This window comes from Oryx dammah, unplaced genomic scaffold, assembly GCF_014754425.2.
Source record: "Oryx dammah isolate SB20612 unplaced genomic scaffold, SCBI_Odam_1.1 HiC_scaffold_17, whole genome shotgun sequence".
Lineage (NCBI taxonomy): Eukaryota > Metazoa > Chordata > Mammalia > Artiodactyla > Bovidae > Oryx > Oryx dammah.
The window spans coordinates 21,421,372-21,434,355 of NW_024070201.1; the positions used below are offsets into that span (position 1 = coordinate 21,421,372).

General features: G+C 42.9%; 2 protein-coding genes across 2 annotated transcripts; one reads left to right on the top strand and one right to left on the bottom strand.

Moving 5' to 3' along the window:
- Positions 1–1,494: 1,494 nt before the first annotated feature.
- Positions 1,495–7,224, bottom strand: FDXACB1 (ferredoxin-fold anticodon binding domain containing 1). The gene is made up of 5 exons (XM_040257951.1): positions 6,978–7,224; positions 6,343–6,499; positions 5,281–5,484; positions 4,972–5,130; positions 1,495–3,774 (listed from the first exon to the last, which is right to left on the bottom strand). The coding sequence occupies exons 1-5, from the start codon at positions 7,147–7,149 to the stop codon at positions 2,592–2,594; spliced, it is 1,875 nt and encodes a 624-aa protein (XP_040113885.1). The 5' UTR covers positions 7,150–7,224; the 3' UTR covers positions 1,495–2,591.
- Positions 7,225–7,296: 72 nt separating this feature from the next.
- Positions 7,297–12,159, top strand: CUNH11orf1 (chromosome unknown C11orf1 homolog). Its single transcript, XM_040257975.1, has 4 exons — positions 7,297–7,639; positions 9,905–10,135; positions 10,881–10,947; positions 11,116–12,159. The coding sequence occupies exons 1-4, from the start codon at positions 7,598–7,600 to the stop codon at positions 11,283–11,285; spliced, it is 510 nt and encodes a 169-aa protein (XP_040113909.1). The 5' UTR covers positions 7,297–7,597; the 3' UTR covers positions 11,286–12,159.
- Positions 12,160–12,984: the final 825 nt, after the last annotated feature.

The window sequence follows — 12,984 nt, forward strand, 5'->3', positions numbered from 1 at the left end:
AAACATCCCATCACATCCCTGTCCTTGTTTTAAGATCCAGGTCAACTGATTGGTCATCCAACTGATGCCAAACCAAACGTGGGTCTGCCCACCTCCACAGAAAAGTCAGTGTACCAACATTGGGCTTTGTTGAAACAAAGTACAGTGTTTATTGCAAGGAAAATGGGCAGCTTATGCTCGAAAGACCTAAACTACCCCCTAGCCTTTCAGGGGAGGTGTTTTAAAGGCAAGGTGAGAGAAACAGTTGAGATGTTCATGATCACCTCATGGACATCCTTGATTGGTTGGTGATGATGTTAACAGGGTGGTATTTCAGGAGTCAGCCTCAAAAACCTCCTGGGGTCTATGTCCTGGTGATCAACACGCAATTAACTTCCATCTGGTGGGGGCTTAGAATCAGTAAAACGCACAAGGATATGACTCAAAATATTATCTATAGCCCTTGAGATGGAACTAGAGGTACTTTTTTTTTTTTTGAAAGCTAAACTATTATTATCTCTCATGGCTGATTTGTTTCTGGATATTCTCATTTCTCATTCCATCGAATCTGCTCTTTGGTGGACGTCCCTGGCGGCCCAGTGGTGAAGACTCTGCACTTCAACTGCAAGGGGCGTGGCTTCTACCCTTGGTCTCAAGAATTAAGAACCCACCTGCTGTGCGGCCAAAACAAACAAAAAAAATAAACCTTTGGGACTCAGGGAAGGCCTAGGAGGCTAATGCTTTTCTCCAAACAAGAGGCAGCAAGCATGGAAGAGGTGGAGGGATCTCACCCCCGGAAGACCCTGCACGGTCGTGCTTGGTTTCATGCATACTAAGCACTATTGGGGTTGGAAGAAAACTGTTAAGTCACATCGCCTTTCTTTGCATGCTCAGTCAATAAGTTATATCCGACTCTTTGTGACCCCATGAACTGTAGTCCACCAGGCTCCTCTGTCCTTGGGATTTCCCAGGCAAGAATACTGGAGTGGGTTGCCACTTACTTCTCCAGGGTATCTTCCCAACCCAGGGATCAAGCCCAAGTCTCTGTCATCTCCCGCATTGGCAGATGGATTCTTTACCACTGAGCCACCTCTGCCCTCAATTAGCTTAAAGTCTATGTGGTGAGCCAAGCAATACATGTGTCCTTAAGAGATCCCTTGACTCACTACCTAAACTTACTCCCATGCCAGTTTTCCCACTCCAATTAAAGATACTTCTATTCTCCTAGTTGCTTGGATCAAAAAACTAAGGGATTCTGTTTGGTTCCTTTATTTCTCTAACTCCAAAATATTTGTGTGTGCACATATATTTATCAGTAAGTCCTTTGAATTATTTCCCAGTCCAACCGCTTTTTACCGCACAGATCCAGGTCACCATCTTGTTTGCATTATAATAAACTAATTTGTTTCTTTCAGTTCTTGCCTTTCCACAAGCTATTGTCCAAATACAAGAATAGATGACATTTGAAATCAATTATACTTCAGTTACAAAAATTAAAAAACAGAAACTTAAAAAAAGAATAAGTAAGACAGTTATTTCCTTCACAGAGTTTACACTATAATTCTAATCAGCAGAGCCTAGGTATTAATAAGAACATACATTAATTCACATTAGGGCACCCCATTCTGCAGAGTCCTGGGCTGGGCCAATCTCCCAATGTTGTTTAGAGAAACAACAGAAAGCCCCAAAATCGAGGGGAGCAAAGTTTAGAGTTAATCACAGTTGAGAGATTATTGTTGAAATCCAAGGAAAGAAAAGTAAAGTAACAGAAAGTGGCAGAAAGAACATGGGCTTTCGAGTCAGACAGACCCAAATGTGAACTCTAAATCTGATGCCTATTCAGTTCCATGACTTGAACAGCAGTCAACCAGACAATAAACATATGATGATACCAAAAATAATATGAAGCACTTGCAACTTAACCAAGCTAATAAACGGTCTAACTTTAAAAACCACTCTCAATTGATTTAGAGATGATATAGTAAAGGAAGAGGAATTGATATTGCATAAAATTTATTTATAAATATATTTAAGGAGACACTCAAGTTTTACTGCCTCTTCAGAATGATAGCATCTAGCGTTTAAGATGCTGTTTTGTTTGTTCCCCTGTCATTACTCATGATCAAAATATTGCACACCTCCGAAGGTCATCAATCACATTATAGTCTCAGTGACTGAGCCACAGGTATTTTTTGAGCCAAACAACCGATCTTTAAATTTTTAAAACTTCACTTGGCTTGCATCAGGTCTTAGTTGCAGCACTCAGGATCTTCACTGTGTCACGTGGGATCTTTCCTGGTAGTGCTCAGACTCTCTAGTTGTGGCACACAGGCTCTGGAGTGAAAGCTCAGTAGCTGCAGCGTGAGGGCTTCGCTGCTCTGAGTCATGTGGGATCTTAGTTCTCTGACCGGGGATCAAGCCCTTGTCCCCTGCACTGTGAGGTGGATTCTTAACCACTGGACCACCAGGGAAGCCCCTCAGTTAACCAATCTTTTACAAAGTAGAAGATTTCTACAAGACAAACAAAAAGCCCAGAAAGAACTACAGTTTACAAATTGGTCTTTTTCCACCCACACTCACAAGGATCACTATGGAGAGATGAGTTTACTAAACTACCGAGGTGTCACATGGAGTCGTTGCTGAATCTCTTTCCTAAGCTGGGACTGCATTGATGCTACCTGTCGCTGGGTCAGAGCCTTGTCACAGGTCTGATAGGTCAGTCTATAGCAGAGGCTGACCTGTTCAGTCTTTGGATGCTGAAAACGACTAAGGAATTGTATGGATATAACGGTGTCCTGGGACACTGCTCGGGCCAGAGTGTGAAACTCGACCTCATCAAATCTTTTCTTTTCATCTAACCAAAAACTAATATCATGCACATAGTATGGAGGATATAGGGAATAGCTTTTAAAGGGTTCTATTTTTCCAGGGGCAAAATTCTTCAGGAAACGACTATCAGAGGTCCACAGCATCCTCCAATCAGAGATACCCCAGACAAGCATGGCTAAGAGGTCCAAGTTCATAGACACACACACAAAACACTGGTCTTTGTGTATCACGCTTGTAGCAGATGTGGTAACAGACCCAATAATCAGGTCCTTCACACCATCTGGGCCAAAATTTTGAGACTTCACAGTAATCATGTATCTTTCCCCAGTTGGTTGAAAGACAAATTCCACTGAACTGCTCGGCTCAGAGCCCTCCAGCCATGTCTGGGTCAGAAGGTTTTCTAGAATGTCCTTCAGATGACCCAGTAGTGACTGAAGACAGCTATCCTTCAGATTTTTATCAAATCCAAGGATATACAAAGTCTCGTGAAATGCTGGCATTGTGAAAGGGGAGATGCAGCACATCTGAAAGACAGGTCCACTGAGGATGTGCAGAGAACCAGGGAGAAAGTCCGGTGCTTGGATTACAGCCTGGCTGTGAACCAGAAGAGAAGGTCTAAGGCAGGCCTTGGCCTGGCCATGCGTTCCTTCATGAGCTTCTTCCTTACTGTCTCTTCTAGGGCTCTTGGGAAGGCTGAGTTCCGAAAATGACACCAGAAAGTCCTCCATGTCTTGTGTTGTCCCACTAGTCGGGGACTCAAAATCTGAGTTATCTTCATGGAGACTAACCCAAAAGGCAGTTGATAGGATGTCAGGGTTGTGGGATGTGAGAACACTGGCGTCTCCTTGTGGCAGCAAAGGGGAAGAACACTTCAGCCTTTTTAGAGGGAAAGCTTTCCCCAATTCAGCAATGAGTTTCTCATTTATGGTCTTGATAGGATGACATGAAGGTGCTTCTAGGAAGCCCCTGTTTAAACACACACAAAAATAACTTTTAAAACTTAAAATTATAAATAATGATAATGTAGCTAGAATTAAAAAGAATAGCTGAATAAAAAGGATTATCCTTAAGTTGATCCAGAAAGGAAACAAAGAAATCATCTACTATAAAGAGAGATAGCATGTGTTTCAGAATTCTGACAGCCTATAATATACCTGAAAATATGATAAATTTTTTTTTTAATTTACTGGAGTATACTGCTACTGCTAAGTCACTTCAGTCGTGTCCGACTCTGTGCAACCCCATAGACGGCAGCCCACCAGGCTCCCCTGTCCCTGGGACTCTCCAGGCAAGAACACTGGAGTGGGTTGCCATTTCCTTCTCCAATGCATGGAAGGGAAAAGTCAAAGTGAAGTCGCTCAGTCGTATCCGACTCTTAGCGACCCCATGGACTGCAGCCTACCAGGCTCCTCCATCCATGTGATTTTCCAGGCAAGAGTACTGGAGTGGGGTGCCATTTACAATTGATTTAAAATATTGCTTTTAGTTTCACATGTACAAATCAGTTATACATCTACATAGGCTGTGCTGTGCTCAGCTGTGTCTTGACTCTTTGAGGCCCCATGGACTGTAGCCCACCAGGCTTCTCTATCCATGGGATTTTCCAGGCAAGAATACTGGAATGAGTTGCCATTTCCTACTCCAGAGGATCTTTCCAACCCAGGGATCGAAATCATGATTCTTGTATCTCCTGTATTAGCAGATGGTTTCTTTACCACTAACACCACCTGGGAAGTCCCATATATCCACTCTTTTTTTAGATTCTTTTTCTATATAGGCCATTACAGAGTACTGAGTAGAGTTCCTTGCGCTATATAATAGGTCCTTATTAGTTATCTATTTTATATATAGAAATATGTGTAAGTCAGTCCCAATTTCCAAGTTTATACCCCTCGACCCTTTGTAACCATAAGTTTGTCTTCTACATCTGTAACTATTTCTGTTTTGTACCCCCTTTTTTTAAGATTTCACATATAAGCGATATCATATTTGCAGATAATATGAAAATTTTTAATTATAAAGAGACTGTGTGGGCCACACTTATGTATTCACAGCACAACATCATTAACAATTAATGTAGCATCCATTCAATGTATGACTGCCTGATTATTAAGTCAATCGGGATACAACTAGAGACAGAAGTTTCTGGTAAAATCAGGTTACCTGTTCAGTTTTCCTACAAGTACTTCTGGTTCCAGAAAAGAAAACCACTGGTCACCCAGTTTGATCCTGGAGATTCTTGGTTGCAAACTTTCAAAGGGTAAGCTCCGGGTGAAGATATGGTTCAAGGCACCTTCTGTATGAAAGGACTTATCTTGACTCCTGGCAAAATAGCAGTTTTTAAGTCTGTCACTATTAAAGAAAGCAATTATTCCTAAAGGCTGAATCAAGAAACTAGCAAGAAAAAGTGTCAATGGGATTTTTTATCATTAGTGAGAGAGATGGAAAAAGCTGAGATCTGTCATTACCTACCTATAGCCAGTGCACCTGTACCCTGGTACAGCCTCACAGTTGAAAGGATGCACATCACTTAAAATGAATCCCCCCAGAGCAGCCATAGCAACCACTTGCCAACTGTTGTGCCATTCTCTCATTGGCTTATCAGCAGGAGTCCCACCTTGTCCTCTACACAATGCCACGTGGACTTCTCCGTCCTCGGCAAGCACATCTGCACAGCTAATGGGGATAAGGAAACACCAATCATTTACCAGAAACAAGTAGGAGTTAGCTGTATATACATGGTTTGTCTGTGAGATAATTAAAATCCAATCATATCTATTTGTAAAGATCTATTAAGACTTCAAACATGCAAAAAAAGGAGCTGGAAGTAAGTAAGAATTTAAATTCAATGCTCAACTCATAACTAATATTAGTGGCTGACCAGAAAGTTATCCAGCTTCACATTTCTATTGTTCACCTATATTTCATTGAAAAGTCAATGTCTATAAAATTACTATATGTGATTCAGTGATCAGGCTGTTCTTTCCCATTTAGAAAGCTGTTCTTTTCACTCCCCTCCTGCTTGTTAAAATTTTACTTGTACTTCAAATACTAACTTAAAATACTGCCTCTGTGCAAAGTTTCATGATAACTATGTTTCATGTTTTGGTATAATAGTATAAAGCACTTTTAAGTTCACAATAATTTTATGTGGTAGTTATGTTAATATCTTCAGTTTATGGATGAGGAAGCAAAAGCAAATAAGGATCAAGTAAACAATCACAAAAACCACAAAGCTATTAAGTGGTGGGTGGGGATTTGAATGCAGATAGTTTGTCTCCTAAATTAGTTTATACTGGCTACTATCATTTTGCATTATCAAAAATAGGTGATCCTCCCTTTTCTGGCCCTTGTACTTCTGGCCCTATGTTTGCACTTGTACTTAGCATTTAGGGTTAAATGTCTGCCTCTCCAACTAGACTGGGTTCCTTTGGAGCAACACGTTCTCTTGTATGTCCTATTTCCCAAACTAACATGTCTGAGTGGCAATGTAGATCTTAAACATTTCACTCGTGAGTGCTCAGCTCTCCTCACCTCCGGAAAAACTTGGCAAGCAGTTCCCTGTTCTTAGCTACTCCAGCTTTGCGCCCACAGTGCGGAAAGTTAAAATAAATTCGATCAAATTCTCTGTCTTGTGGTTCAAAGGCATCTGCCAGGTGGGTGCAGTCCACACCGAAGCGTACCTCATTACCTGGCATGAAATATAGACAGGGGGATGTGATAAAGCCATGGAACGAGAGAAGAACCCTCCCCAACACGAGGTGCAAAACAGCCCAAGTCCAGGCACACAGCAGGCTGTCTGTCAGTGTCCATGGGAAGATGAACTGCGTGTGTGCTAAGTCGCTTTGGTCCAGTCAGACTCTTTGAGACCCTATGGACTGTAGCCGGCTAGGGTCCTCTGTCCATGTGATTCTGCAGGCAAGGATACTGGAGTGGGGTGCCATGCCCTTCTCCAGGGGATCTTCCCCACCCAGGGATCTCTTAAGAACCCGCATCTCTTACGACTCTTGCATTGGCAGGCGGGTGTTTTACCACTAGAGCCACCTGGGAAGCCCCGGGGAAGACCAAGAGCAACGGCCAAGTTCCCTGAATCCCCACTATTTCCACCCTTTCCACTTCGAGGGGCGCCACAGCTGGGCGGGGCTTCGTGGAGGGCTGGGCTTCGCTACCTCGCTCGCGCAGGCGCTCTATGTTCTCTCGGGCCACCAGATCCCGGGCCAGGTCCGCTGAGCGCTGGGGACAGGTGGCGGTTAGACTCGTGTTTGGATCCAGGGTCTCACTCAGAGCGACGGCAAAAGAGAAATTCCCCTCCCCAACCAACAGGAGGCGCCGCGGGGCCATGGCCCCCACGTGCTCCCGTCTCAAGTTCTTCGAGGCGCTCTTTTTTTTTACGTCACTTCCTTCGCGATTCTCTTGTGGCCCCACCTCTTCACGCGTAGCTGGTTGATGACGCGTCACAGCGTCTGGTTGTCTTGACAAACTGGGGCGGCGACGTCCCGAGTAGGAAAACAGCCATGAGAGCAAGAGCGAGACACCGGCCACCCAATCCCCTCACTCCCTCACCCCATCGGAAGTGTTAAATGCTTTTGAACCCAAGGGCGGCCCTGAGCGACTTCAAAGCCTGAGGCTTTGAGGAGTCACTAGCTTCGAGGGGTTGGGGGCGGGGGGCGGGGGCGGGGTGGTGAGTTCTGAGTGAACGAAGCAGGGCCGGGCTGAGGCCAAGGAGAGATGGTGCTGTGTTCTGCATCCTGACTCAGAGGATTTTGTAACAGCCTTCATCTCATCTGAAATGACTGCAACCGATTATCATTGTTATTCGGAGTTTTTCCAGGTGCTTCTTTCCCCTACCTTTTATGCATTCAAGAAGTGTTGAGTGTTATGCCCCAGGCCCATGAAGGCGGTTCGATATATGGAAGAACAGGAGGTGGCCTATGACTTCTCTGAGCTTGTAATGTGGAGGATGCACTGCAAAAGAGACAGTTCTGATTTAGTGAGATGCACTTCACTTTCACTTTTCACTTTCATGCATTGGAGGAGGAAATGGCAACCCACTCCAGTATTCTTGCCTGGAGAATCCCAGGGACAGGGGAGCCTAGGGGGCTGCCGTCTATGGGGTCGCACAGAGACGGACACGACTGAAGCGACTTAGCAGCAGCAGCAGCAGCAGCAGTACTATGAATGGGGTAATTCAGGTCGCTGAGGAGCACACTGAAGGGGACCAAGTTTGGGGACGAAGTGGAAAGGTTCTGTGGATGAAGTGCACCTGAGTTGAAAGCTAAGGGGAGTGGGGGGGACCTCACCTTACCTGAGTCAGGAGGACTGAAAAGGCAGAAGTAACAAATGCAAAAGCATGATGGGAAAACACAGTAGCTGAGTTTGACTGAAATGTAGTTTGAGGGAGAGTGGATAACAGATGAGGCTGAAAAGCAGGGACCAGTTCATATAGGCATTTTTTTTACAGCCTGAACTTTACTCTGAAAACAGTGGCCAGCCACCGAAAGATTTTTAAGTAGGAAGATGACACAATTAGATTTTCATTTTCAAAAATTCTGCTTTCCTATGGGGACAGAATAGAACAGGTTGGTGGCAAGGAGTCCAGATAGAAGGTTACTGCAGTAATGGAGACTAGGGCTGATAGTGATCTGAATTGAAACTTGGTACTGGAGATGGAGGGTAGGTAGTGCACTGATTCAAAAATCAACAAGACCTAGCAGTTCTTGCCTGGAGAATCCCAGGGATGCGGGAGCCTGGTGGGCTGCCGTCTATGAGGTTGCACAGAGTCGGACACGATTGAAGCGACTTAGCAGCAGCAGCAGCAGTGACTGAACAGATGTAAGGGAATTCAAAGAGAGACCAAGAGTCAAACATAAGCCCCAGTTTTCAGGTTTGGACAACTAAGTGGGTGGGGATGTCTATCCTTAACAGCCCCAGGGACAGTGTCATCTGAGTACTTGGCCTGAGGACTTTGTGGGACCAACTGCTGTTAGTCGTCATGCTGTTTGTTGACATAAGTACATGCATCTGTCTTCACAAAGGCCCATGATGTGCGGGCAGTTACCTTTAAACTTAGTGTTGGCTTTGTCTCTAGCTGTGGAAAGGTGGGTGGGTGATGACTACCAAATCATGGCCACCTGGTGATCTGGGCGATCTAAATTCTTCCTTTGCCTGGAGAACTGGGAAGGCCAGGTTTAGTGTCATCTCTTGTTTTAAAGAATATGGACTGTCAGAGTAAGGTTTGCTGTTACTCTGCTATAAAATCTTCAAACACAAGCTCCTCAACTTCAAAGTATTCATCTCCAGAGAAGGTATTGTCTTGCTCCTAAGCCAAGGGACCAGACTGAACTTTTAACCAAAGTTAGAAATGGTTAGGCTTTTGATTCCTTAACAAAAAAATTGAAATTCAGACATTGGTCATCTGGTATGGGCAAATTACTATTGATTGCGAGGGTATACAGAGGGAGAGGGTGCAGTAATGAAAAAGCAACAGGTCTTGCCCTCAAGGGATGCGTATTTCAGTGTAAAAGATTCCACACTTCCTTGAAGAACTCTAACATGGTATAAAGTTATGGATATATAAAAGCGTGAAGATAAAGTTCTGTGTGAGACAATTGAGAGAAGTTAACTTGAGGTAAGGCATCATGAAAAGGGAACGCTGTATCCTAAGATATGGGATTTGAGCTGGGCCCAAAGGAAGGAAACCAGCCTTTGTTGATCATTGATCTGTCGTATTATCTAGTTATCCAGCTCTCACTTCTCTCTCTTCTCTTTGAAGATAGCAGTACTTAGTCCTTAAAATTCTTACACCCCAAAATCACCAGAATATTTTCTAGTTCTCCAGTAGTATTAGGGTACTGGAGTTCTCTTGCCCTCTGAGGGAGGGGGTGCATTTAATCTATTTAGTCATCTACTACTGCTGATTGAGAGGGTAGGTCAAAGGATTTATGAACTTGGAAGGAAACAGGATGACAATTCTTAAACTGAGAGGAAAGACTAGATCTTTAGAAGGTGTACTTATGCTTGGCCAAGGACAAGGAAGGGATGTGTTTTCCGCTCTCTGGTTTGTGCAACAAACTTTTCTATTGCCACATTTTCCCAGAGACAGGTCCTCGCCTGTTTCCTTACAAACCCGCACTATGGCAGCCTCATTAATGCAGATGGCCATGCTGAGGTGTGGACGGACTGGAATAATATGTCCAAGTTTTTCCAGTATGGATGGAGATGCGACACTAATGAAGATGCCTATTCAAACCGTACCCTGATGGGCAACTGGAACCAGGAAAGATATGACCTGAAGAGTATCGTGCAGCCCAAACCCTTGCCTTCCCAGGTAATTGAACTTTCTCTTCTTTGTTTTCTTCTGTTAGCAAAAGAAATACCAACGGCCATTTTAGAAACAGGAATCTGATAACTTCCAATGCTGAGATCTTTCAGGCTTCTGTTCAGTGAGTGGTTGGAAGAGGGCAACAGTCCTCAGGAGGAACACTTATCCCACTTTACTGTCAAGCTGAATATTATGTTATTGTGAGGCTTCCTAGGTGGCTCGGTGGTAAAGAATCCGCCTACCAGGCAGGAGATGCGGGTTCAGTCCCTGGGTCGGGAAGATACCCTGGAGAAGGAAATGGCAACCCACTCCAGTATTCTTGCCCAGGAAATCCCATGGACGGGGAGCCTGGCGGGCTATAGTCCATCAGATTACAAAGAGTTGGACCCAACTTAGCTACTAAACAACCACAAGGTAATGAAAGGGTGAGTATCATGCTTTTTCTCTTGCTTTTGTTTGGACTTCATTAGTCTACAGAAATATTTATTTAATGTCTTCTAATTCAGGTTAGTTTCTCCTCTGGTCCCTGCCAGCTAGATTTGTCATTTATCTTCATCTTGCCCTGAAATCTCCTAAACAAACATACACAAGATATAAAGATTGGTAGGATATAGGTTAATGACATGTATAGATCTCTAGCCAAGCTAAAATATTACAGAGCCTACTAGAATTTATTTATGCCATTGTGTCCTTTATTTCTCAGCTTTGGCTATAGACTCCTGTATTTTGAAACTACTACTTTTCTTTCCAGTTTGGACATTACTTTCAAACAACATATGATACAAGCTACAACAACAGAAGGCCACTTTCAACCCATAGTAGGTGACCTATTCTTTTTAATTCTTATAGCCTCAGGAGGAACACAAAGAAAACTTAAATGATTGAATGATTTCTCTCTTTTCTCAGCTCTGACAGGTTTCACTGTATATTTGCTCAGAAATAACGAAGAGATTACTTACTAAGACTCTTCTTTTCTATTCCCTCAGGGTTTAAGCGAGAGCCTCACTGGTTCCCAGGACATCAACCTGAGCTGGTTCCTCCTCCATACAAATGCACAGAAAAGTCAACTTACACGAGTAGTTATTCAAAGCCTCAAACTGATCATCACTCTGTGTGTGTGTGGAATCCTAGTAACTGCCGGTTTCAGAGTCCATAATTCTAAGAAAGAATAAGTTTCATTTTTCCAGTGTAGAATGTAGGAGGGAGCCCATTATAAGCACAACTAAGAATTTAGCTGACTGTAGCACAGTTTTACTCTCGGAATAAATAAAGCCCAACAAATATTCTCTACCCCCACTTTTTTAAACCAAGATTTAAATGTCAAATTTAAGTATATTTACTCTTAGTCTACATCACAGGTGTTGTAGGACAGCATTGAAAAGAGTTATTTCTTTCAAATCTACAACCACTCCGCTCTTCCTGCCTTGCATGAAGGGCAGAGCTGCAAAATCCATCCTGACTTAGGCTACATTTGGCTAGATGCTTTCTGGATGTGAGCCTAGTAGTCATGGTCAGATAAGTTATATTTACTGTCACCCTCTTAAGGACTAGAAGAACAAATATAACTATTTTTATTAATATGGAAAATCTGAAACATAAAAAACTAGACATAATAGTATAATGAACTCACATGTACCATTACCCAGCTTCAACAATTGGTGACCAAGCTTATCTATCCCTATTTACTTTCTCTATTTTTAAATTTTTCTCTGAAGTTATATAATTTCATCTGTAAATATTTCAGTTTACATCTCAAAAAGATAAAAGACTGTCTCTGACTCCCTGACAGAGATCGCGAAAGAAAACTGCTGATCAGACAAAGCTGAGTTGTTTATTAAACCTGTGACAAGGAATAACCTCAGCTTGACACAATCTTGGTAATGATTCAGAAAGGTGATGTTAGGGTAGGATACTTTTAGGAATTTGGGATGACTCAGCCAGTTTAAGATGGGTCTTTCATTGTGAGGAACTGGCTACAATTGAGAAAAGATTGTGAATACTTTAGGGTTGGTGAACACTTGGAGGCAATAGTCTTTTTGTTTTGTTTTGTTTTGTTTAATTTTTTTTTTATTTTATTTTTTTGTTTTTTTATTTTTTTTATTTTTAATTTATTTTTTATTTTACTTTACAATTCTGTATTGGTTTTGCCATACATTGACATGAATCCACCACGGGTGTACATGCGTTCCCAAACATGAACCCCCCTCCCACCCCCTTCCCCACAACATCTCTCTGGGTCATCCCCGCGTACCAGCCCCAAGCGTGCCATATCCTGCATCAGACATAGACTGGCAATTCGATTCTTACATGATATTATACATGTTTCAATGCCATTCTCCCAAATCATCTCACCCTCTCCCTCTCCCACTGAGTCCAAAAGTCCACTATACACATCTGTGTCTTTTTTGCTATCCTGCATACAGGGTCATCATTGCCATCTTTCTAAATTCCATATATATGTGTTAGTATACTGTATTGGTGTTTTTCTTTCTGGCTTACTTCACTCTGTATAATCGGCTCCAGTTTCATCCATCTCATCAGAACTGATTCAAATGTATTCTTTTTAACGGCTGAGTAATACTCCATTGTGTATATGTACCACAGCTTTCTTATCCATTCATCTGCTGATGGACATCTAGGTTGTTTCCATGTCCTGGCTATTATAAACAGTGCTGCAATGAACATTGGGGTACATGTGTCTCTTTCAATTCTGGTTTCCTCAGTGTGTATGCCCAGCAGTGGAATTGCTGGGTCATAAGGCAGTTCTATTTGCAATTTTTTAAGGAATCTCCACACTGTTCTCCATAGTGGCTGTACTAGTTTGCATTCCCACCAACAGTGTAGGAGGGTTCCCT